Genomic DNA, 25,783 nt, shown 5'->3' on the forward strand with positions numbered 1-25,783 from the left:
TTTCTTGCTAACACTAACAAAATAACCTTAAGACAAATACAAGTCCACATAAACAACTGAAAATTCAACAAATTCTGCTGAAAAAGAGTAAAGCTATTACAAATGCAGTACAGAAGAAAGAGACAAATGATTAGTTATGCCTGGCACATTCAGCCTCTGACATTTGCAGGTCAGGTTTTTGACTTTTAACTTATGGTATCCTAACCTTTATCTTAACCATTATCGAGCATAACCTGAAGTCAAATCTGATTTTATTTTGAGAGTTTTAGCATGTATTACTGCCCAAACAGAGGTGGCATCTCATAGTAGAGGTCTAACTAAGGTAGTCTTTTCTACCTGTTGTTGATAACAATGTCTGACACCTATTCCATTGCTATGATTCTGTTGCTTGTGGTCAAATGCTTTTGTAAATCATAAAGAGCCATTCTTGACCAGTCTTTTTCATAGCCACCCAAAAAATCCTTATAGAATCTTTGAAATAAAGGTTTTTCTCCTATTTTATGCATCTGTTATTCTTTTATCCTTTAAACATAAAGGAATATCATTTATGCGATACTCTTGTAAGCAGAACATTTACATGCTTTTAATAAGTTAGTTTAAATTTCTCCTTCTAAAAACATGATCAGGAGCATTAACAGAGCCATGGTTTAATGTTCATTGTGAAATAATTCTGAATCTGGATGCATGCCTTTGGAGTAAACTGTGTTTATAATCATGCACAGCAAACTTCTTTCCTCATAAGGGGATGAAGACTGAGACTAGCTTCAGCAGTAACCTTTCAAAGGTTAGTTTATGATTTTTTTTAACCAAGTAAAATAACTTGAAGGGGGGTTCTGATTAAGTGGCATAGACAGCTTTATTGGTGGTCAGGATTAAGGTTACAGCTTTGCTTGAGAGAGTGGAACAATGAAAATAAATTGACATAATTGGAAATTTGAGAACCAAAGCTTTAACAATGAAAAGAAGTTTCCTTAAATTGCAAATTGATACTGTAATAACATAAAGTGTGATATAAATAGACATGTAACCACAAGGGTTACAGTACAAGACAAAACCATCAGATTACATACAAAGCAGATAATGCAGTTTAGCTTTATAGAAACTGTGCGTGCAAAGATGGCTCGTAATCCAAATCAAGCTTGTTGTTTAGGAGCTGACAGCCAATAAAGCCATCATGTGCACGTCTGGTTGTCTACATGTGCAGCCATGTGTATGGACACACGTGTTCCCTGTATACTTGAAATTCATATGTTCGTGTGTGTATGTGTTTGTGATGTTGCTGGTAACTCACAGGGCTGACATCAATCACGCTCCGACAAGGGACAGATGTTAGCACTGCTCCAGCAGACACAAACACGTCTGAACAGCTGGAAGAAGAAGAGACTTCTTGAGAGGAAGATAAGGACAAAAACAACCCACAGGGAAGCAATCTGTGTCCTGAGACTCGAAGAAGCAAAATGCCTCTGCTTCAAGGCTTCACACACTGCAGGAGGCTTCTGTCTCAGTGCCGTACGACTGGAGATGACAATCAGAACAAAGAAAGGGCTCAAGGACGGTGCGGTAGTTGTACTTCAGCTGTAAGTTTTCACTCTTTGGAGAGGAAGAGAAGAGAGGGGGAGGTAGCCCAAGGGACTCTGAACTGTAAATCCACCATATTATCCTTGTATCCCTTCATCCTGACCCCCAGTATCTACTATTATCTACAACAAACGTGATTGAGACTTCCTCTCCCCTGTTTGGGGTCAGGACACTGGCGTGATAGACAAAATACAAACCTATATCAAATAACTGCCTTTATTAAAACTTGCTGTATCAGCTGTATCATTTGACTCCATTGTTTAATATCAAGGGATTTGCTAATTTAGACAAATGAAAGCAAAACAATAATGTTTAATGGGTCAGTGGTGGGGGATTTCCAGTCAGATTGTTGTCTGTTAAACTTTTGGCATGAAACTGAGCTGTAAAGGTGGATTAAACACTCATGCTAGGAGCTAACATATAGTTAATGTGGGTTTAGGTTAACCCTTGGAGTACCCTCACCACCTTCTCCATGCAGAGTTTGGATTTTTGACAACAGCTACAAAGTTCACCAATGCAAGGGGGACCAAATCTCTAAGAAATCATTCAATCAGCAGTTTGGCTTTCTAGGAAGCTGAAGGCATTGTTGCGAGAGCAAATTTATGGATATTTGGATGTCCACAAGTCTATGATGATGTCAATAGGAGGTATATACTGTATTATGAATATATTCATGCCTTTGTGCATTTCTTATGATCCTGTGTGTACTTCTGTTGAAAACTAAATCATCCCCTGGGGACGATAAATATTGACCAATCCAATAAAAACACAAAAAGTTATAACGGAATTGTGCCCTAAAGATCCGGATTAGTTGAATTGAAAAATAAGGATTTGGTTTTTTTTGTTAGAAAACACTACTTACACATGACCAGGGAAGGATAAGTAAAAAGATTAATCTTCCTGCCTTGTCCACAGGGGGCGCCAAAGTTGATACAGCCTGAAAATTTCTTACTGGAGCTTTAAATCTGAGGGTCATAAACAGAGGAGAGGATCCAGAAAGTCTGATGAACTGAGACACATTGCTGGCTTTAGTGCTTTCATGGGATTTGTTGAAAATAACAAAAACATAGAAAATAGCCATGTTTATCCTTTAATATATTATCATCCATTTTTGATTTTTCCAGGGAGTTCTGAGACCGAGCGTCCTGGACTATTGAATTGTTGGATAACTGTAAGAAAATATCTTGATATAGCCTTTGCTGCTTATTTTACTTTTGTGTGGGAAATTTCCACTGGCAGCCTTCGATCAAAACTTTAGCCCCTAAGCACTGCGGAAACATCGCTAATGCAAAGTGAAATGAAAATGCCTATTAATAAACCAGTGAAATCCTGAGGTAGCCAACAGCAGGCTGTAAAAAAAATGAGCTCATGTGAAGAACAGAGGCATGGGCTGGGTCGCAGAAAACCTGATAAATACAGATGTGACTGTGTGCTCACACATCACTCCACAGTGGGCTGGTTTACTGTTTGCCAGAGGGTTTACTGGCCTTGTGGTTCTTGTAATGTTAGAGTGAAACTGGAGAGCTTCTGGTTTGACCTGAGATACCTCTGTCGGTCAGTTTGAGAGCTTGTGTGTGTGTGTTTAGCAGACGCCACAACCAAATGCAATTAGTGTGAGTCTACTTAAGACACACATGACTGTTAATATACCCAAAGAGACAATAAACAGCCACATGGATAATTGAGACCAAAGGAAAAAGGAAGGCCATCCTAAGCTTTGCAGTTATAAGAACGATAAAGAATATTGTAGGGGAGTCGTGACAAGGATAATGAAGACAATAACTATGTGAGCAACTGAATGTGGCTCGTATATCCCTGTTATTCATGCCTATTCTCCTCCCATTCCTCTCTGATTATCAGGTCCTGACGTCTCATCCAGCAGCCTGATTAGTGTGACGCACTGAAGCAGAACCAGGCAGAACAGAGAGTGGTGTATTGATCGTCACGGTGACCTTTCCTTTGCCACTGCAGATGTGGGGGTTGTCATTCTTTAAGACTCCGACTCAACCAACAGCAGCCGACGTGGCAAAAAACAGGAATGCTGTTCTGCACAAATTACATTCATTGACTTCCAAGCAATGATTTGTAATCACTGTGGTCTCAGTGGGGTGGCAGCATAGCACAACAACCTTGACTCAGTCCTTTTAAGTAGGGGTGGGATAAATCAATATAACTCATCATGTTGATGGAAAATGAAAGCCTGCAGTCATGAAAGAGTACACGGCTTAATGAAGAAACAAAGCTTTAAGGTATAATAAACCAGTGTGGAGCTATCAGGGCCCTCTAGGTCTTTCTTTGCCCCATCACAACCACAGAGCCGATAGGCAAGGCTGCCTCTAAAGGGGGAAAAAGAAAGAGCTTTCTGAGGTCCAGACAAAAGGGTGGCCCATGGAGAGCAGAAAAATCCTGGTCCATTGTAATGCTGTGATAATCATATTTGCTTATTTTAATCCTGAATTTTCACCGCTCTTATTAAAGCAACAAACACTATTTATACTTAGTGATGTCATAATATAAAGCCTTCTTCAAAATGTAACATATCTTTTCTTGAAACAGAGTTACACATTAGTTAATAGTGTCAAAAATGAGTAAAAAAAGTGTCAAAAATGTGTTCAAAGTGGTTAAAATGTTTTTAAAAAGATTAAATGGGTTAACAGAAGCAAAGAAATAGATGGGAAGTAGCAAAATGGGTTATAAGTGACAAAATCAGGCAAAAAATAATTGATGGAGAGGGCTTACAAATTAGTATAATGGCTAAAATGGGCCAAAAATGGACCGAAAATGTGGTGAAAGAGGAATTATAATTGGCAAAAATGGATTAACAGTGCAAAAATGGATCTAAAGTGGCAAAAATAGATTCAAACTTGGAAAATGAATTTTACATGGGCAAAAGAATGGGCAGAAAGGGGTAATACAGGTTAAAAGTAGCATAAACAGGAAGAAAAAGTGGTAGAAAGATTAAAAAAGTGGCAAATGGCTTGGGGGGGAGGGCATAAAGGTGGTGAAAGAGGATTAAAAGTGGCTAAAATTGGTTGACAGGGGCAAAAATGGGCAGAAAAAGTTATGAAATAGAATTTGAAAGAGGTAAAAATGAGTTAGGTTATAACATAGATCATTAGTGGGGAAAAAATTGGCAGTTCTCACGTATCCTCCCTCTTAAGAATATCAATGGACTCTAAGGACTGTGCGTGAGTCATATCCAAGTATTTGGACTTTTGTGTACGTCGTTGGTTATTGTGCTTTTACAACATTTGCTTATATCTTTAGCAGTAGTTCCTTTATTTCTTCACGTCGATTCAGATTTGTGGTTGATATTACTCATAACTACTGACACTTATCAAAGTCAGCCAGCTGCCACTCACAGGCTCCACTTGTTTTTCTTTACCAAATATTTGGAAAAGGCAACAGCTGATGCACTGTAGGTGAGAGTTTTCCTCACTAAAATTAAAAATGTCCATCAAAATACAATGCAACAGTTGTATATGGTGCTGGTCGAACTTAAATTAAGTTACAGTAATAAATCAGATTTCCTTTTTTTTTTTTTTGTTTTGGTGGTGTTTTTTAAATTCATCTATAATTCTCCTGACAATAAATAAGTGACTGTAGTTCCTTGCACCAATAGAGTAACTTTGTTTAAACAGCATTACTTTGTTTGATGTAGATTTCAGATTGGGCCTTAAAGCCCACTTTAATGTCACTTTTGAGAATACTTGGCTTTCTTTCAATTTAGTCTAATGAGATTAATTTTAAATATGTAGGTTGATGCTACCTTCAATATCAAAACAAGTTTGTTATTAATAGAAAGTATTTTACAGCAATTAAAACTCATGTTTGAAAAGCTTTAACATGTAATGTAAAACTAAGAAGTTTTAATAAATTTCTTGTATTCATTGCAGCTCTGACTATTTTTATTTTACAGGTGAAGTGACTTTATAATGTATTTTGATGCATTTGGGAATTACAGTTTGGTCTTTGAACTATGTTCTGGGTTTAATTAAAATTGCCTATTATAGTGGAAAAAGTTTCCATAAAATATTTAATGAAGGTCAACATGTTATTTTTTGAGTGTGGGGCTCTGGCAGCCCAGAGCCCTGATGATAGATACCCATGTCTCCAGATGCTGGAGTAATGGCATTCTTAAAAGAGAGAACTCTCTCTGGGTTTGTTGTTTTCAGCTCTGTGTTCACACTAGCAGGACTGTGCTTCCTTCAGTCTGATTCACAAATGTATGTAATAGTAAAATATAATAATAAGGGGAATAATATGGCAGAGTCTGAAAGAATCTTTATCCCTGCAAACTTGACAAGTCCAGGTATCTTTCCATTTGATGGGAAATTAATCTGGTTGTCAGTTTGTCATATGAGTTGCTTTTTAATGTGGTTAGACTTTAGAGACCAATGAAGAAGTTGAATGAATATCCAAGGATTAAGAAAAAGCTGTGTGAATGTGTCTGAGATAATATGCAAGGGAAAGGAGATACACAGTAGATCTGTAGGGTGGGGGAGGTGGAGGTCTGACTGTAAAACCACTTCTGGAGTCTTAAGCACGGTCGGTTGGATGATTGGCGATGGCAAAGAAGAAAAGAGATGAGGGGTCTGTGGTTGAGGCGCACGCCAACAGCGGCTGTTATAGATCTATATTTGAAACAGATCACAAAAAGCCAGTCAATTCTCTCAAGTGAAGAAGTAGAGAGAAAATAACGAGGATGTGGAGAAGCAAGGCTGTAGGAGCAACAGGGGAATCAACGTTATTGGCAGTGGGGACTGGGAAAAGACATCTGGGGAAGGAGTGTGTAACCGCATAAGGACATGCGATCCAGATGGGACAGAAACAGGTACATTTGGCAAATGTGTTGATCTCAGTGAGATGAAAGCGTTCATCAAAGAGGGAGGACAACCGTGCAATATGATGAAGGGGGGAAATCAAAACAGTGATGTGAAGATTGTTGATTGCCTATGCTGTATGATTATAAGCCTTCAAATAGAAAGAGTATGACAGAAAAGGCAGTAATTACAGGTCAGGGAAGGAGCTCCTGGACTTTTAACACAAATCAACTAAAGCACAGTCTCCACCAACATAAACATACATAGCATGTGGAAAGCAGTGGATGACCGTAGCTTCAGGAAAACAACTCAGATTATCTGCAGTTCACTGACAGGAGTAGAAAACCAGTGCAGTAGTATGATAGTGTGACCCTTTCAGATGGTAAAAGGAGCACCAGGGAAATAAGAACATGAATGACCTCAAAATGCAACTGATCCTCTATGCTAATACCCCTTTCACATATGTACTGTACCCTTAAAATTCCTGAAATCATATGCAGGTACTGACGATTATTTTCACCCCTTTACCCTCGTCAGAGCAAAGGTAAGTAATTGCCTGGGGTCCCATGCTCCAAAGGGCCTAATGTAGCTATTATAGGTGTACATCAAATGCAAAGTGCACTTCTAAAACTACTTTGAATGATTAAAATGTGTAGTTTGAATGCATATAAGGGGCCAATAGTGAATTAAAAGCATCATAATCTAATTTGATTATCTGAAAGAGTCCCTTGCAAGTATATGCAAGTATATACAGCTTGGGAGAAGATTAATTTTCCAGCAAGAAAATGACTGAAGCATACAACGAAAGCTTCACCGAAATGGTTTAAAGACAACAAAACTAATGTTATAGATTTGTCGAGTCAAAGCCCAGACATTAATACAATAGAGAATTTGTGGCTGGATTTGAAAACAGCCGTTCAAACCGGATCCCTGAGCAATCTGAATGTTCCGGCAGTTTTGCAAAGTAAAATTGCAGTGTCCAGATGTGCAAGCCTGTTGAGACCTATCCACACAGACTCAGTGCTGTGAATACAGCCAAAGGTGCATCTACTAAATACAGATTTGAAGGGAGTGAATATTTATGTAGTCACTTATTTTACAAGACATATTTTTATTTGATTGATATGACTTTGTAGAAATTGTTCTCATTATATATATATATATATATATATATATATATATATATGTATATATTAAGTAGGGAAACTGTACATAAAGCAGCTGAATTTATCTCTGCTTATGGAAAATAAACATGGAATTCCCACAAAAGTCATCAGACACTTCTGAGGTATGTAGTCTATCAAGTAGAATGCACTGCTGACACCAAACTGTCACTAAAACTTCTGCTACTTGTCTTCTTCTGAGTTATTCCACCATTCAAAACAATACACCATGACGATGACACCTGAAATGTTAGTAGCGTGTAAATGTTGATGTAACTAGGCTACCTGTTCATACACAATCAAAAATACAGAATGGCTATTCAATGCAAACATAGCTTTTAAATCTAAGACTGTCTGGGATTGCAGGTCAGTTTAATTAAGGTTAAGGGTTAATTTAAGGTCTACTTAATCATACTGCACACTGCAAACTACACAGACTTAACAAGGGCAGTGTTTCAATTATGTTCTACTCCTCTTCAACTATGAAGGTGACTTTGAGCAAAAGTTGCTCAAAAGCTGCTCTAAGAATACTGCTCCTTAAAACTTTAAAACACTGAACTATCCAAATTCAGTGTTGAAAAGCAGAAATATCTTTCATGATCTGTATATCTCTCTGGGGTTGGTGTGTATAAAGAACAAGAAAGGAAATCTGCATATTAAACCCAACCCACATTCATATTAGTTGTCGTTTTGTGTAGTGAAGTCCCAGTGCTAGTGAGGCTGTTTTCACAGTGAAGATTAATATGCATTGAATCCTGGTGTGATCAAAATGATTGAATCACTCCAGACTGGGACATTCAGCTTTAGTCACACAAACCACCTCAAAAAGGTTATAATATTATAGTGAATTATCCCCTCTGGGACGTCGAGATAAAGAGAGGTCTGTTAGCAACTTCCTGGATCAACATCAGACCTAGGAGATGTGATGTGGTGTGGTGCAGATGATCACACTGCTGATTCAGCCAGCTTGGAAACCCGAAACTAGAGACCCCCGCGATCCTCTGCCTTTAAAACTCTACTGTAACCCCCTTTAATCCTTGAAGACACCACAACTGTCTCCCCCCTCTGAACTCCTCTTCACTCCTGGGAAAAGCTGCAAACTATCGTCACTGCTCACCACACCTCCATCTCTAATTTAACCAGAAAACCCACATTTGGTGCCACAAGAGACCCTGCCTCAGATGATCCCAATAATGTGACCTCCAGCACTGAGAGCTTTGTTGAAACTTTCAGTGTTGATGTTAGTGTTCAATCAGGCTGCTGTCACGCTTTCCTTACGGGTGGAAATCAAATAAGTGCACTATTTTGATCATACGTCATTCTGGTTTCCGTGAAAGATGCCAATTCAAACTACAAGGAAAGAAACGGCGCGTGCTCTCGATGGCATGTTTCTGCTTCAAAAATGTTCAAAAGATTGAATTTCTCTGACGTGAAAGAAGGAAGGCCTCATGTTCTCACACTTAACCAGCTTGTACTTCATCTTAGACTGGCTTTTTGTTGTTGATTTTCTTCACCACAAGTGTCTCTTTAAGACCTTTGCATGCAAGTCTCTTCTTTTAACACACTTACAGATAAAGAGGAATCAATATGCAGCCAAGAGACTGCATGTGATTCATCAAGGGTAAGTGTAATCAGATTTTGTGTGGCACATTCAGTGCAGATTCATGTGAGAGAGTAGCATTAAATTGCCGCTGTCTCATTTGTCTTTCATGGTGGCAGACGTTGGTGATATATATGTCTCTCTAACAGTTTGGTGGTACGGTTACTAGACTACAATCTGATGGGATCCATGCCAGGATGTGACGTTCATTTATCATCCATAAGGCACACGCTTTTAGCATGCTAACACACTTTATTTAAAAATAACATTCATCCCAAAGAAAGGCCCATGCTTGGGGAAAAAAAAATGACATTACATAAATGTCTGTATGCTCTTCTCTGTGAAGGACTGAGAATTAAAAAATGGGGTTAGGTTGGGGTTAGGAGATTAGCGTTAGTGTTACATGGCAAAGTGAGATAAAAATCTAGATCTAGCTATCAGACAGTTAAAATAAAACCTGGCTGCACTGGCAGGATAATCAAGTTTGTCATGGTCAAAAATAGAGAAGTCAATAGTCCCTTTGTAGCTAACAAAGAAAAAGAAGTTGCACTACGGAGCAAACTAGTATATGTGATGAACAGCAGAGTATTCATATATGTGACTGATCATTAATGATCCAGTATTAATGATTTTAGCACAGCAAAAAGGATGTGTCTTCAAATCTTCACTGAATGGCAGCATGTGTAGACCATCTTTGAAGGATGATGGTAAAGTATGCCTGCAATACTGAGGTGAGAGTGACACCTGGTGGTCAAAGTAACAATTACAACTTCACTCAACCTCCAGAGACACCTGCTTTTATTTAGAACACATTTTTAGTTTCTCCAACTTATTTTGGACATGATAAGTATAAAACATAAGCCTTGGGTTTTTGAACAGGAAGTAGTTTTCACTGAAAATTATGTCTGCATATGAGAACAACTGGCTTATTTTACTGTACAACACACACACAAAATATATTTAAAAAATGTTTACACATTTTGTGCGTGTTTGTAGGGAGGCATCAGTCAGTAAAAAATGGTGTTAGTTGTCAAGAGACATATGGTGTCATTTTTCTGATGATGATCCACAAGAACTTGTTAAGTCAAGTAATTAACAATATTATATATTATATGTAATATTATATATATCTATATCTGAAGTTGTGGAGGTAACCAAAAATTCCCTTCAAAATATTTAGAGATTTCTCAAACATAACTATCCCCTCAATTCTCCAAAGCTCTTAAAAAAAAAAAAAAAATAGATATATGCGTAAAATTGTCACCAAAAAAACTCTGAAATTTTCAGGCAAATTCCCCCAAATTTTAAAGGTAATTCCAGCCAAAATATGTAACCAAACCCCACAAAATTTACAAATAAATTCTGCAAAAATTAAATGGAAAATTATGCAATGTTTTCAAACAAATTCCCTCAAAAGTCAAACCAATCATCTAAAAATTATATGAAAATTAGGGAACATTGACAGTAAAATGACAAGTAAAATCCCAAACCAAATTTTTCAAGAAAATTTCAGAATATTTAAAAGCAAATTACCCAAACCTTTTTTTTGGAAACTCAAAAAAAAATTCAAAAATTTTAATAGCAGAATTTATTACTTTTTACAGGGAAGCCAAAATATAAAAATGTCCTCATATGTACATGCAGGGTCTCAGGGACCCTTCATTTAAAGGTATATTGACTTTGATGGAACAACATTAGCATCTTTTATATGTATATTGTATAAAGAAACACACTAAATTTTAGAGAAAATTTAAAAAATAGATTCACCTTTAGACTGCAGTTTTTGTGCAATTCATTCTGGGTAGTGGACACCCCTGGATTAAAGGAGTTTGGATCAAGGAAGTTTCAATAAATTGTCCTTTAACACTTTAGAGCTGTTGTTTTTACACTCTAATAAATAAGAGACAAGGTCCTAACACATCTGAAAGAGCACACAACATGTGAAAATAAGCAAAAGTTGTTAAATACTCAGAAATGAAATAAAGATAGTTAGATAGTAAAGCAGGAGACAGCTGATAACAGAAACATTGATTCTACAATAATATACAGCAATGCAGAACAATACTATAGAGCACAGCTGAACAATTGTTAATGATTTTAGAGCAGGGTTAAAACATTGAGAAATATTTGTTAAATCTTACCTAACATTAAAATAGTAATTTTAATTTAATTTTCCCATCATGCTTAAATTACTAAATTATTGTTGGAAATGGTGGGATTGTTTGCATATCTTTGCAGGCTGGATGTCTGATCAGTAAGTAGCCTTCCTGTGAGGATAAAGGTTCCCTGGAAAAACAGCTGATTCTTGAAAAATACAGGTCCAAGCCAATATTTCTAATCACATTCACAGTAGTTTTCGAAAGCAGCCTGACCAATCATTCATTCAAATTTAAAGTGACAGAGCATGTTCAGCTTCTAATAAAAATTTAAAAAGTTATTGCTGATTGGTTGGTTGTTTGAGTCAATGTAAGAAAGAGTCACCAGATATCCCAAACCAAACTTTTTCACTTAAATTCTTTTGTTTTATTTTTTAAGTGCTTGTACAAAGACGTGACAAAAACGACAGAAGAAAAGGACTCATATGTCAAAACCAAGCATGTTGCAAATTTATTCATTCATTTGACTCTGGCAATCTTAAAAAGGAAACAAAAAGTATCTTCCATGAGATAGCAATTTAAAGCGAAACCTTTGTGGTTACAGAACATTTAACTGCATTATTGTGGTCGAGTAAAGGTAAGACAACTTGCAAAAAGAAAGTCACAAAACACTTCATACAGTGTCTATTATGTTTAATTTTTTAGGTGCAACATGACCCCCCTCCTTCATATGAAATACAAACTCAAAAATGTTATTTTGATCCCAGATGTTCCTTATCTATATTCTTTATTAACAAATGCAAGTTAAAGTTTGCATTTAAAATGTTTAATCCTTATCTTAGAATTATGTGTGCTTTTTCCATCATAGGAATCTTGTTTGTGTTCTTCCTTTATTATGATTCCTTAGGTCAGAACAAAATCAGCTCAGAGGGCAGGCCAACTATAAAAATGTTTCTAATAGAGCACTGCTTGGTTCTTTTTAAACCTATTTCCTCACTCGGGGGATAACTTTATTCACTGTTTGTGTAAGGCTAACAAATGTAGCATAAATTCACATACACACTGCGGTACTTGCTTATTTTTGGTGATTTGAAATTTGTAAAAAAATGCATACCCTTAAAATTGTTTGACACATGGAATCTCAATAAAAGCATACAATGTTAGGGTATTGCTTGAAATTACTGCTTAGAAGATGAGCCATTAGGGCTAGTTTAAAGTCTTTCCTGACATGGCATTGAAGACAAAAGAGTACAAAAAAGAACCAGTGTCTGGCAAAACTGACTCCATTTCCACTGCTGAAACTGCAAAACATAGTTGCACACAAAAATGTGTGAAAATACATGAATTCCTTTCAAATTCATTTGTAAATCACAGACAGGCCACTTAAAGGCATAAGGAATTCCCAGCAAATCTCACACACTATTCAGAACAGTTTATTGATTTGATGCACACCTCTGAAATCCATTCATTGATATGCTTTGCATTCTATTTGTCTAATGCAACAACATCCTTTTAAAAATGTACTCCCTTTGTATTTTAATATCAATCAACTTCAAAAGAAAAACATCCTGAGCAACAAGACCAAAGATGAGTCTGCATCTTAAACTTGTGAAAAGAAAACAGAGATACTTTTCGGCAAAGTAACAAAAGCCAAAAGAGGATTTAAAAACCTTATAAAGTGCCGGTGAGGTGTTGGAGGTCTGTGCTGCTTAGCTTAGAAGAGGACTGTGTTCATCGAGAACTTCATTAGGGTTTTCCTCCACTGAGACAGGCTCCTTCTTATCCTCAACGGGGACATCCACTCCTATGAACCCAACCACCCTGAAATGAGGACAAAGTAGTGTCAGAAAAACAGAAAAGCAAGGGACACAGGCACTTGTATTATCTACTTCAAGTACATCAAACACAGCATTGTTTGACTAAAGTGTTTGATGAGAAATAGAATTGATAACTACTCTTTCAAACTTGGAGTTTGTTAAGTGTTATTTCTTGACTTTTTCCTTATTGCTAAAATCTTAAATGGTAAAAAGACTGCAAAAACTCTAATCTAAACAAATTTAAATTAGTGCAACTCAGTGAAAGTTCAAGCAGGAAGATTGTTTCTACTCATTCATTTGTCACCATGTGTTCATATTTCCCCCTTCTTCCATTCCACTCTCCTCCTGCTCTATTGATCAGTTGATTATGGGCATTCACTCTCTTAAGTACTCAGCCAATCAGATTCTGTCACAACCTCATTTGATCATTCATCATGCACCTGTCATATTTTAAATCTGTCATCCTCTCTTTCCCAGTCAGCCTGTTGTTTCAGTGTGAACGCTGCAACCCTCCTCCACCCCAGCCACCTCCATTCAGTTCCATCTGCATCTAGTCCAGATCCTCACACGACTTTTGCTCATCTCATCCTGCATGCCTTTGCTCCTCCTCCAAGCCACCTCACTTGTTCCTGGTCCAGCTTCTCATAAGTCTATTCCTCATCTGATCCTGCATCCCTTATCAATACCAGCATCAGTGTCTAGACTCCATGGAGGTCTAGCAACTCTGCCATAAGCCCAGATCAGTGGAGGGCTGCAGGGATGGTTGTCTTCACTTTTGTTTGCTGATTATATACAGTAATTGTTCACTACTATTGAACAACAATATGTACTTAATGATTTGAATGGGTGGTGTGAAACATGGCATAGCAAGGGACACAAGCCAGTGTCTGACAATGCCGGCTGGGTGTCTGATGATCCACGACCTGAAACACCTTGGTTCATCTCTCAGGATATTTTCTAGTTGTACATGCTGATGTTTCTAGAAACTTTTTTTTTTATATTATATTTTGATTAATTTCATTTATGTCTTTTAGCCTACCTTTCATACTCTTAATGTCATAAATGTTCTATTTTTACTTCTGTAAAGCATTTTGAACTGCTTTGTGTATGACTGGTGCTCTATAAATAAACCTGCCTTGCTTTTGTGTAATTATAATATTAGTGCTTTTCACTCTTGGTAATAAGAGCACCATGGAACAGTGTGGTTGTAAAAGTCAGGTAGTGGAAAATGGCTTCAGTGTGTAGAAGTTGTGTGCATCAGCTGTATTTGACTGACCCTCAACTCATCCCAGCTCAGACCAGTTCTTTGTTTTCATTTCCTGAGCAGTAATATCGTTCTAAGATTCCTTAAAGCAGGGGAAAGATTAGACAAAATCTCAGCGTTAACAGACTTTTGTTTTTCAGTTTTTGTTCTGTCTTGTTTTTGTGCACTCTCTTGGTTCATTTCAGCTTGTTAAATATAGATTTTTCTCATTATTATTGATCCCCTCTGCAAGTGTTCCATTAAAATCTTGTAGGCATCTTTCTTCAGCAATCAGTTTCCACCACAGTTGTTAAATCTAATGTGATAGCAGCCAGACTTTATTGTACTAGTGTACTAATCAAGACTTGCTGCAAAAAGATCATTCTTTTCACCAAAGAAAGGATTTTTATGTGTGCTCAGCTTGTAAAGTGAGATTATTGAACCAGTGGCTTTGTTATCCTTTGACTACTCAGAATAAGCACAGCATGTGACAGAAGTGGATACCCTTTTAAGAGTTTTGGGTGTCACGCTACACCTTACAGGCTGACTCAGCAGCACTGGTTTGACAGTAGTGTGACAATAGCATAGGAACACAGTGTACCTTCTAACCTTTTCTTTACATGTGAATGTCCATGTCGATGTAGAATTACACAGAAAAGGACAAGACAGAAGTACAAGTCAAGCATCTATTCAAAAAGGGGAAGTGTTTAGTAAGGGAAGTTGAATATGGTGAACTTAACAGTGAGGAGCTGGTTTCTGAGAACCAAAATAAGCAAAGCATTTCCCCTTTCTTACAAGCTGGTAAATAGTGACTCAGCAGGATAAATGGGCGGTGGTAATGCAACTCAGTCCACAGAGTAAAGCTGTATACCTGAGTCATATTTACACAGAATAAGATGATCTCTTTTTCCAGATTATTTCCCAGTAGCAAGACAAAGTAACTGCATTAATTTTGGATTCTTTTGGATCCCTCTGGTGGGACATGGTTATTTTAGGGGTTGTTTAAATTGACGTATTCAGGAAAGCTGTGAAAATGCATAGTGGTTCTTCACTGTATAAAACAACAACATGAGATGTGACCTATCTGCAGCTAATTTAAAACTACTAGACAATGATTTTTCTAGTTGACTAAAAACAAAGACTAATAGGAAATACTTATAGTACGCATGTTAATTATGTATACAGAAGCAGTAAAATATGAAAAAGCTATGGTCTGCTAACTTGATGAACTTACCCAATAAAAAATATAGGGATGACGCACAGCCCTGCAGACAATAGGAAGATAAAACCTGGGTACCATGATACCGTAGCAGCATATATACTGTTGAAAACTGCCACTGATACATTGCTGGTTAAACTCTCCAGAAAGGAAACACAGGCAAACAGGGCTCCTGCAAGAAAATACAACAAGGGACAGAATTCAGTGGTGCAAAAATTTAAAAAAAGTTTCTGTGAAAGATCTCTTTTGTTTTTGCTTTAAGGACCACACAATTGGAGTGTTTTATTTTCAAGTGCAAGGGTGAAGCTGCTGGGGCAGCAAACTTCATGGACTCTGACTCTACAAACACAAATACACGGTTCTGTGGCTCCTAAAAAGCTCTAAGAACACTCACCCTGCTCAGACTTTGAGATGATCTTTGACATCATGGAGCGCAGGACAGGGAAAGGAACAACAGCAAGGAGCATTGGCACCCTCACTGTGGAAAACAAGTTACATGGCTGATGTTATATCATACAGTACAGACAACATAATGTAGGCACTGTTATGCAGTCACATCCATTGTACCTGCAAGTATATACCTTCATAAATAAACTGTTTATATTTTATAACTCTATATCTTCACTCTGTAATTAAGAAGCTCATCATTAACATAATTTTGCAGTCATATTATTTTATGATACAATTATCTCATGTAATTCAGAAGATATTGTGGCTATAATAATCTTTAAAACCTTACAAAGTTTTTTGGTAACAATTCTGTCAATCAGTAACTTCAGCAGCCAGCCTGAGGGTTACTGAGTTTCAACATAATCAGATTTTTTCGATGGAAGTCAATGCCCTCGGGAAAGGAACTAGAAATTTAAAAGAAAGTAGACTCTTCCTCTGAAGCAAAATCCAAAGAGGAAACAGGAGTATTTGAGTCACTTTTATTGTCCTGCATAGGGCTAACGTTTCAATACCCACTGCAGCTTCGGCAGAGTCAAAAACAATTGTTATGCCTCTGATAAAGGCACAGTGCATGTGAAAATGTTAGTACTTTGTTTTTTAATACATTTCAAAAAGTGACTCAAGTGCTCCAGTTTCTTCTTCGGATATTGCTTGCAAGAAAGAGGCCATAAAATCATGGTTTATATCTCTAAGTTATTAAGTTTTATTCTGTTCTTGCTTCTTTGCTGATAAAATCTGTATCAACTTGTGATACATATTTTTTAATTTCACATGAAGTTGCTAGGTTCAAAATAAAAATGACCAAATGTCACTTGCTTATCAGCATAGGAAAAGCAGCAACATGAGCTGTTTCCATGTAGACTTGTGGAAGGGCAGGGGATCCCTCAACAGCCACACTGGCAAACATAAATTCCAACATAAGTACCAAGTATACCTGTTAATAAAGAAAGATTTATAGCTGCAAATTGTGTGTTTCTTGACAAAGTGGACCTGACATAAATGAAATGTAATATTTATAAGTAGATCTAACTAAATTAGATCTAATACAAATATTTTAATTAACTCAGAATAAGCCTTTTATTCATACATAGGGAGGGTCTCCTCCATGAATGCCGTCATCTTCAATTTTCGTATTTTGCATGTTTCTATGGTTCCACAGAAGGAACCAAATAACAAATGTACATTCTTTAAATTCCACTTGTTTCCACAGTACCCGCCAGAGAATAGAAAAATCTATTTGTAGACATTGTTGATAAACAACTAATAACATATCTTACTTCACATTTTCAAGTAAAATGGGCAATTTCTTAAATTAATAGTTCCACTAATGGGATGTTAAATCAATGAGCCCGTTAATGGTGATTTCCATAATGTGTTAGCATCAAGCTAACAAACCAAGATGTACATCCTAATCCATCTGAGCCACTGGCAATTATTTAAGTTGTAGAATTTTATCACATTAGTGTCTTTATGTGAAACTAGGCCAAGTAGAGCAAGACAGGGAAAGGAACGACAGCAAGGAGCATTGGCACCCTCACTGTGGAAAACAAGTTACATGGCTGATGTTATATCATACAGTACAGACAACCTAATGTAGGCACTGTTATGCAGTCACATCCATTGTACCTGCAAGAATATACTTTCATAAATAAAGTCTGTTTATATTTTATAACTCTATATCTTCACTCTGTAATTAAGAAGCTCATTATTAACATAATTTTGCGGTCATATTATTTTATGATACAATTATCTCATATAATTCAGAAGATATTGTGGCTATAATAATCTTTAAAACCTTATAAAGTTTTTTGGTAACAATTCTGTCAATCAGTAACTTCAGCAGCCAGCCTGAGGGTTACTGAATAAATCTGTGAGCCTGTTAATAGTGATTTCCATAATGTGTTAGCATCAAGCTAACAAACCAAGATGTACATCCTAGTCCATCTGAGAGTCACTGGTAATTATTCCAGTTGTAGAATTTATCACATTAGTGTCTTTATGTAAAACTAGGCCAAGTAGAGCCTAATCCAGGGTTTCATCTTTCTTTAAATCATAATATAAAGCAGTAAAATGAAGAATTGAGAGGAAGTTTCAGTCCTACAGCATGTCTTTTTTAACACCTGCCACCTTTGTATACTCCAATCATTGTGTAGGGAAATAAACTGGTGCCCTGATTAGACAGTTTTACTTCCCTGTTTTATGAAGAAACGACACTGAAGCGTTCCGTAGAACCCCTTTGGGCTTGGTAAGCATTTACCAAATGCATGAGGATCCTACAGTGATTTTTCTTCAGTAAACAGGAGGTTGAAACTACTGTACATTATAATTTTAAGCAGGACAAATTTGTAAGAGTTTTTCTCACCTAAAAACATGAGTAAAGTGGTCTTGGTGAACCCCAACAGGAGCATGCCTGATACAACGGACAGGACCCCTATCAGGACAATGACCAGCTGTGGAACACCGCAGTATGTGAACGCTGACACTCCTGCGAAACTGGCAAGGAACACGGTGGAGGACAGCGCTGCGCCGTAGCCAATCAGAATCTCAGTCCAGCAAAGTGGCTCATTAAGCTCATAAAGAGTGATCATGGAGATCCCCCCGATATAAGCAAAGGAGAAGCTAGTGAAGATAAGTATCAGCAGGACCAGGACAGTTTTACACCTCCAGCTAGCCCCTGCAAACATCTGGTAGACCCCGTATATCATCTGTTTCAAGGCTGATGGCTGAGGAGACCTATGTACATTGGCAGCATCAACAGGAGGTTTCTTCACAGTCTCTTCCAGGATAAAAAATGCATAAAACAAGACTAAACACTGACATAATGCTGAGGTTACAAAAGGCCAGTTAAAGCCAGCAGCTCTGAGGAAGTAGCCTGTAGATATTGAAGCCAGACCAGTCAACAGGCCGATCATCATGTCCACTCCAGCCATGCGCAGTGTCTTCTGTTGATGATCGTCGCACAGGTCTGCTATGTAGGCGAAACAGCCACCCAGAAACGTGCCCAAACCCCCAAACAGAGAGCTGAGGAGCGAGGAGCCAATGAGCAGGTAAACATTGAGCTCAAAGAAGGACACCGTCAGGAAGGTCAAGGTGTAGAGCAAAGTGCCGATCAAAGGCATGATTATTGTGATCTTGCGTCCTCCGCGGTCGCTGTACGCCACAAGCATGAGGGTGATGACCAAAGAGGGGATGGTGGAGAAGAGCTCAGTGTAGAGGGAGAAGAGAGATGCCTGCTTCTGAACCTCCTTGAAATGCAGAAAGAGAGAAAAATTAAGTTGTTAAAATAGACTATTCAGCTTTAGTAGCAGGCCTTGAAAGATAAAAGTGGCTTTATATGACCTACAAAATCCTTTCTTCAAACTACTACAGTTAAAGACAGAGGCATCTGATTGTCTAATTTAAAGTATTTCATGTTTTGTTTTGTGAATCAGGGCTAGAGGGAACAATGATTTGTATAGTGCTACAGGTGCAAGGTAGACTATTTTCAAACTAAAACAGGCTTTTCCAGATCAGTGTGTTTGTTCTCATTTCCCCTATCAGGCTACACACTTCTTTTAACATGATGTAAGACACACTAAAAGTCCCTTATACTTATACCACAGGAAAAACTTGCTTGGTCCTTTTATAATGTGGTATGCATTTCTGTATGAATTGTAGCTGCACCAGTTTTTCTGTATTTATATGAGTTAAAAACAGTCAACCTTAGTCAGAGTTTTACTTATTTACTTGTATATCATCTTATGGTGCACAGCAGAATCAGTACTATTTACCTGAGCTGTGTCGCAAGAAAACATTTCAAAGGATTATCTGACATTTTTTGCTGACTCACTGAGGGGAAGAGTTCAACATAGATACTGGGATTTTTTTTTTTAAAAATGCAGTTAAGAAAAAAATGCAGTTGAGGAAAAAGACTGCCCTGATGCTTTGCTTTTACAGCCTTTTTTTGGGCAGTTAAACTTCAGACACATGACACATCCACCATTGAGTCAGGGTCACATGCATAACTGTGCATTAAGCAGAAAACATGAAAAGGAGTCAAGGTTTTTCTGTCTTTAAAGTTCTGGAGAAATAGTTATGAAATATGTATTCTGACGAAGCTTGCACAATTTCTAATTCTACACTGGTGGATAGCAGTAAATGCATGTTCTCTACATGCTATGGGTAATGACCTACCTCATGGTAAAGCCCCTCGCTGCTGTTTTTGCTTGTGGCACATCTGGAGGTGTTGTCAGAAATGGGATAGGTGGTGTTTGTCAGCTGCTGCCACAGCCTCCGGTACACATACTGCTGTACAAGAGGATAGATGAGAAAACTAGAGAAAGCGTACAAGGCAATCACCGGCTCGACCAGGAAAAGACCCTTCATTTTTGGGGGCTGTGATGTTCCCTGGAAAGACATGAAGAGCAAATGTTCAGAGATGACAAAAAGTTCAAAGTAAAGGGTCTAAAACACAAGTAAATTAGATATGAAAGTTTTCTAATGCATGACTCTAGTACCCTACCTTGAGCTCTGTCTATATACCTCTTTTAAAAACTACCTCTTCCTTTCTTTTTACTTATATTTTGCACATTTTTGCAAACATATTTCTATTGTCATTGTTATACGTCTTATTCCCATGTTGCCTTGAAGTTGTTTTTGCCTTTGTGCATAAATGGAACATCTATCTGACAGTGTATTGATAGCATACTGACTTTTTACTACTAAATATGTAAAATTAAGTACATTTGAGAGCTCCAGATAGGATTATTTTGATGCAGCAATCAGCGTCAAGTACAGTGTGCAAAGGAAACATATGACATCCAAATTATTGTCCTTAGGGGATTGATCCGAGTCACAAGATGTGGTCTTCGTGGAAGCAAATGTAATATGTCTTTAGCCTTTTTTTTAAATTACGAAATAAAACTAAGAAAGATTTCGTAAAAGTCAGTCGGTTGTAAGTCAAATACCCTGCATTTTGCACTTGTTTGTCCCGTTGCTGAACAATGAGCTGAGCTATGACAATATTTGGATAACACAAATGGAAGGTACCAATAGCTCTACCTTGCTATGTTCTTTTAGTATGTTGGAAAGATAATTAAGTATAAAACCTACCTTGTAAACAGTCTCTCATATCATGTTTATGTTATGTCATCCCTAAACAGGCATACTGTTTCCGAGAGCAGTAAGGGTCGTTAATATACACGAAGTGCAAGGCGTTGTTATGAAACGCTAGAATTCCGCCTCTCACCATACACGATTGGTCGACTATACTCTACGGCTGCGTTCATTTGACGAACCGACTGTCAATCAGGGCTCAAGGCGGACGAGAACATTTTGTGACTTACCGTTTGTGTCACTAACATAACCAACGGGCATTTTGTATTTTAGAGTATTTAAAGAACCAATGACAAGTGTAAGTTTTAAAAAGGCTGTGAAATACTAGTCTAACGTTCTTTTATGTTTAATTTCGTGCATATCTTTTCAACACGCCTACTCAGTGCATTACGGTAACGTGATGTAGGCGTGCTTTGCGTCGGAATGTACCATTTTGGCCAACAAACCGGGAAGGATTTTGTTGTGACAGCGAAGTAACAACCCGGCGGGGGGACACGGTAAGACGAAATCTAAATCCTTTTTCTCTCTAATTAAATTCTCACTTTAAACAAAAAGGTACAGCCAAAATTATATATTTTTACGAATTATTTATGTATTTTGCCGGACTCTTGTGCATTTCCGTTAAGTAAATGCCAGTTTATCATCTCGGACGTACAGGTAGTACCACCATCAAGATACCGTCCGTTAGCAAATCATAGCTATCCCTGTGATTAATTTAGCTAACTCAGCTAACGTTACTAGCTAGCCTTGGGTACGTGGAGGGCAGCAGGCTGATTTCTCTTGAACATTGTGTCTCACTGGGCCTCTTATCTAGCATCTTGCAAAACCTCGCCTTAAATCAAGCTAACATGTAAACGTAAGCGCTAACTTCGCCTGCTGCAGTTGCAACGTAAAGTCGTGACTGTCCGTGTCAGGATGGATGATATTTGAGTCTCCTGGCCTAAGGTTGACGCTTACAGAGCTCTTGTTGCTTATAATCTACAGTCTAGAGTCCAAAACATTGTATTTTTAACATGTGTAAGCCTTAGGTGTATCCGTAATTTGTAATGTTGCTGATTTCGAAATGGCAGTTTTCTCAACAGTATGAATCACGCAGTTTTTTTCATGTTATTACTCAATAATATGGCGGGTTTCCCGAATTAATACGTCAAGTTTATATGATTATAACTTCTTTCTGAAAAATGCTATCTTTTGGTTCAGTCAAATCGTCTGTTATAGAAAACATAGGCATACACTAAGTGGATTGCACAGTCAGTTCAATGAATGTTGCCTCACACTCTCCCATCCTTTGAAGCCAGCAGTGTTCAATGACTAAATTGCAGCATGAGAATCAATTATAGAAATCAGAAATATTCTACAGTAACCACATTTGTTTAACTACATATCCTTAAAACAAAGGGTTAACAGTAAAAGGTCAAACGTCGATTCTCCCTCAGTAATAAACAGAGCATCATAAACTGTCAAATGTTGTGTCTGTCTGGGAATGCCTCTTATCAGATCCGCTGAAATGAATTCTCTTTGCTGTACAGGTCACAACATAAGTTTGCTCATCTTGGCTCAACAATGGCCTTCAGTAAGGGATATCGCATCTACCACAAGCTGGACCCACCCCCCTACAGTGTCATAGTGGAAACGAGGACCAGAGAAGAATGCCTCATGTTTGAGTCAGGGGCTGTTGCTGTGCTATGTAAGGCATCCTCTTGTTTGTTTGCACTGTCATGAGAGACTGTTTTAATTATCTTTTAACTTGAGGATGCTACTAAGGAATACAGCCATAGCAGGCATACAACAGATTTTAATGCTGAATCTGATTGTTTCTAGAGTCCGTTTAATGAGAGATTAAAGGAAGGGTCAAACAAACAAATGTTTACAATGTATTGCTTCTTTCTGCTTGCAGCTGCAGCAGAGAAAGAGGCCATTAAAAACACATACACCAAGATAGTGGATGCATATGGAATCCTAGGTGTCCTCCGCTTAAACTTGGGTAAGCTCCACTCATATCCTCCTTATTTGTTGCCTTTTTATTAAGTTTCCTAGATCCAGTACAGGTTCTGGTGCAACTATGATGACCCTCTGGTCTGTGTTGTCCCATTGCTGCTTACTCATAAGCTGCTTTTTTTCTGTCCTCTACATGACCTTGAAGGCTCATGTTATCACAACAAGGAAAAAGCAGTGTCAAAGATTAAAGCTTAGGGTTGCGGATGTCTGACTGGCTGGGGATTTTCTTTGAGATAATGACACCATTGTTTAATTAACCATTTGCTGTCCAGTCTCTTAAAACACATGTTTTTTGTATAAGCAGTGCTATAAATCTGTCTTAGATGCTTGCATACTCATCTCCGTTTCTTTTCTCCTACTGTTCCTCCTAACCTCTGCAGGAGACTCAATGCTCCACAGTCTGGTGGTTGTGACAGGATGCAGCTCTGTGGGGAAGGTGCAGGACTCAGAGGTTTTCAGAGTCACACAGACAGACTTTATATCACTGAAGAATGATCCAGGAGATGAGGACCGGATTGCTGAGGTACGAAAGGTCCTGAACTCGGGACATTTCTACTTTGCCTGGTCTTCCACTGGAATCAGCATGGATTTGAGTCTGAATGCACGTCGCAGGATCCTAGAAGACACGACAGATAACCGCTTCTTCTGGTAAGAGCATGAAATATGAACTGTTAAAGGTTATAGAGGTAATAGTTGGCACGCTTTGAAATCTCCAAAACTAGTAAAAATTCACTTGGTTCATGTTCTGCAATCTGCAGCTTTCTGATTCTGTAATTATGGGGGCTGTGTGGTTGCAACTGAGGTGTGAAAATTCTCTCTTCACACTGAATTTCTTTGTGTATTCACTCATTTGTCTGTCTTTATTTACCAACAGGAACCAGTCTCTGCATCTGCACCTCAAACACTATGGAGTTAACTGTGACGACTGGCTGTTGAGGCTGATGTGCGGTGGTGTGGAGATCAGAACCATCTATGCCGGACACAAACAGGCCAAAGCCTGCATTTTTTCACGTCTCAGCTCAGAGCGGGCCGGCACACGATTTAATGTCAGAGGAACAAATGATGACGGACAGGTGGCTAACTTTGTGGAGACTGAACAGGTGAGTCAGATGTTTGATAGGTTTAGATAAATGTGTTTCCATATGCTCTGTTGATGGCAACACTGATGTCAGGAGCCAGCCAGCTGGCCACTCAGTCCTCAGTGGGAAGCAGTGACGTATAGAACCTACCACAAAGTATTTCTTTTAAAATTTGACAATGTATATGTCTGTATTGCACCTGCAGTATGACAGTTGTGGTGGTCTACACGTTGTGGAAGAAGATGTGAGGTGTATTTGGAGGTGTCTTGTGTGCAATTACAGCAAGCACTGCCAGTTCCATTGTAAACATTTTGGTCGAGTGAGGTGCACTTTGGATTATCATACACTGCATGTGCTAGATTTGGATTAGCTCATTTAAATATGGGAGAAATGATGCTCAAGTGAACAGTTCAGTGTTTCCAGGTTTCTTTGCAAAGTGGGCTTCTGTGTAAATGCTTACTGGGGGTTGTACTTCTACTTTGCTGCTAGATTTATCCTATTTAACTTGTATCAAAAACACATTTGTCTGTAGAGTGATGGTAGAACCTCTGGGAATTCAGTTTATTTAAACACTGGTTATCCATTGACTGTTCTGAAACAAATCTGGTGCAGCATTCTGAAAAAGTACATTTTTTCTTCAGCCTTTTCCTCTGACACTATAGAATGAAAATGCTAAACAACAATATTTTTGAATGTAGAGATAACAGAAAGTTTAAAGGACAACACAGAAGAAGAGGAAGGGTGATGATGTCATTATAACAGCATTAGACATGACTGCTCAAGCTGCAGTCAGAAGCATTTTTATTTTTTAACAGTTTTTAGTTCCTCATTTACTAAACTTCAGTTTTGTCATTATTTCACTTTTTCACAGAGCCAAACTTATATTTACCAGTGTAACCTTACTTCACTAAGTTTCCTGTTGTGGAATATGACTCATTTGCATTTTCCATTTTCATAGTTCCTTTTTCAAAACACAAACAAAGGCCAAAGGTTAGTCAGAACTAGGGATGCATGATATTGTTGGCAAGACATTGATAGCGTCAACCCATCGGGGTATTTTTCCCAAATAATGCTGGCCAAATCAAATAGTTAGTTATGCATAAAGTTATGACCTTTCAGAGTAAGGTTTGACATCTTGAAATTATAAAACTGATAAAGTTTTAAGGTCTATACGAGTGTCTGTTCAGACTCTCAGTCAAACTGTGCAAACGACCCCTCTTGTTACCTATGTATGCATGTATTTTAATCATGCTAAATGAGTTTATTCTCAACATTTAAAACATTAATACACTGGTGTATGTGAGAAACATAGGCAAGCAAACTCCAACTGATGCACTTTTCAACTTAAAGATATGTGATGACTCAAAAATTAACATCTTTGGCAAAGTCTGAAAGATTTTGAAGAGTAGTAGTTTCAGGGATCTGTGCCTTGTTGGTGAGTTTTGTGTTGATTTTGAGTAAACACAGGATACTTGTGATTATGTTGGATTTTCAGGTCTCTTATCCTTCAAAATTACCATAACATTTGGTGTATTTAACCATAACTGTTGTTGTTGATGATAAATTATGTTTGCCTCTGAATTACAGCATCAGCAGAACACATAACAATGTAGCTTCTCTGTA

At 37.9% G+C, this 25,783-nt stretch overlaps 2 protein-coding genes across 15 annotated transcripts in view; one reads left to right on the plus strand and one right to left on the minus strand.

Annotated features, from left to right (window-relative positions):
• Positions 1-983: 983 nt before the first annotated feature.
• Positions 984-21,188, minus strand: slc46a3 (solute carrier family 46 member 3). 2 transcript variants are annotated; one of them, XM_041802162.1, is made up of 7 exons: positions 21,081-21,188; positions 20,163-20,375; positions 18,352-19,234; positions 15,934-16,017; positions 15,555-15,711; positions 12,931-13,081; positions 984-1,367 (listed from the first exon to the last, which is right to left on the minus strand). In XM_041802162.1, exons 2-6 carry the CDS (start codon positions 20,352-20,354, stop codon positions 12,970-12,972), a joined length of 1,428 nt encoding a protein of 475 aa, XP_041658096.1. In that variant the 5' UTR covers positions 20,355-20,375; positions 21,081-21,188; the 3' UTR covers positions 984-1,367; positions 12,931-12,969. The 2 variants fall into 2 exon arrangements, with proteins under 2 accessions (XP_041658096.1, XP_041658094.1); XM_041802160.1 differs by lacking the exon at positions 984-1,367 and having other exon boundaries at positions 10,966-13,081.
• A 151-nt stretch (positions 21,189-21,339) lies between these two features.
• synj1 (synaptojanin 1) overlaps positions 21,340-25,783 on the plus strand; it is a 38,212-nt gene continuing 33,768 nt past the window's right edge. For all 13 annotated transcript variants that reach the window (XM_041800510.1, XM_041800516.1, XM_041800514.1 and 10 more), the window contains exons 1-5: positions 21,340-21,580; positions 22,613-22,770; positions 22,981-23,067; positions 23,462-23,729; positions 23,956-24,181. In XM_041800510.1, coding sequence (XP_041656444.1) covers positions 22,647-22,770; positions 22,981-23,067; positions 23,462-23,729; positions 23,956-24,181 — 705 coding nt within the window. In that variant the 5' untranslated portion in view covers positions 21,340-21,580; positions 22,613-22,646. The remainder of the gene's footprint in view (positions 21,581-22,612; positions 22,771-22,980; positions 23,068-23,461; positions 23,730-23,955; positions 24,182-25,783) is intronic.

Source organism: Cheilinus undulatus, linkage group 12, assembly GCF_018320785.1.
Source record: "Cheilinus undulatus linkage group 12, ASM1832078v1, whole genome shotgun sequence".
NCBI classification, from domain to species: Eukaryota; Metazoa; Chordata; class Actinopteri; order Labriformes; family Labridae; genus Cheilinus; species Cheilinus undulatus.

Bases quoted from the DNA above. Each gene is read 5' to 3' on its own strand.
- slc46a3 (XM_041802162.1), bottom strand. From the start codon at position 20,354: ATGAAGGGTCTTTTCCTGGTCGAGCCGGTGATTGCCTTGTACGCTTTC. The intron at 16,018-18,351 runs GTGAGAAAAACT...TGTTTTCCACAG, and splicing joins CACTTTACTCATGTTTTTAG to TGAGGGTGCCAATGCTCCTT. The intron at 13,082-15,554 runs GTAAGTTCATCA...TCCTCATTTCAG, and splicing joins ATCCCTATATTTTTTATTGG to GGTGGTTGGGTTCATAGGAG.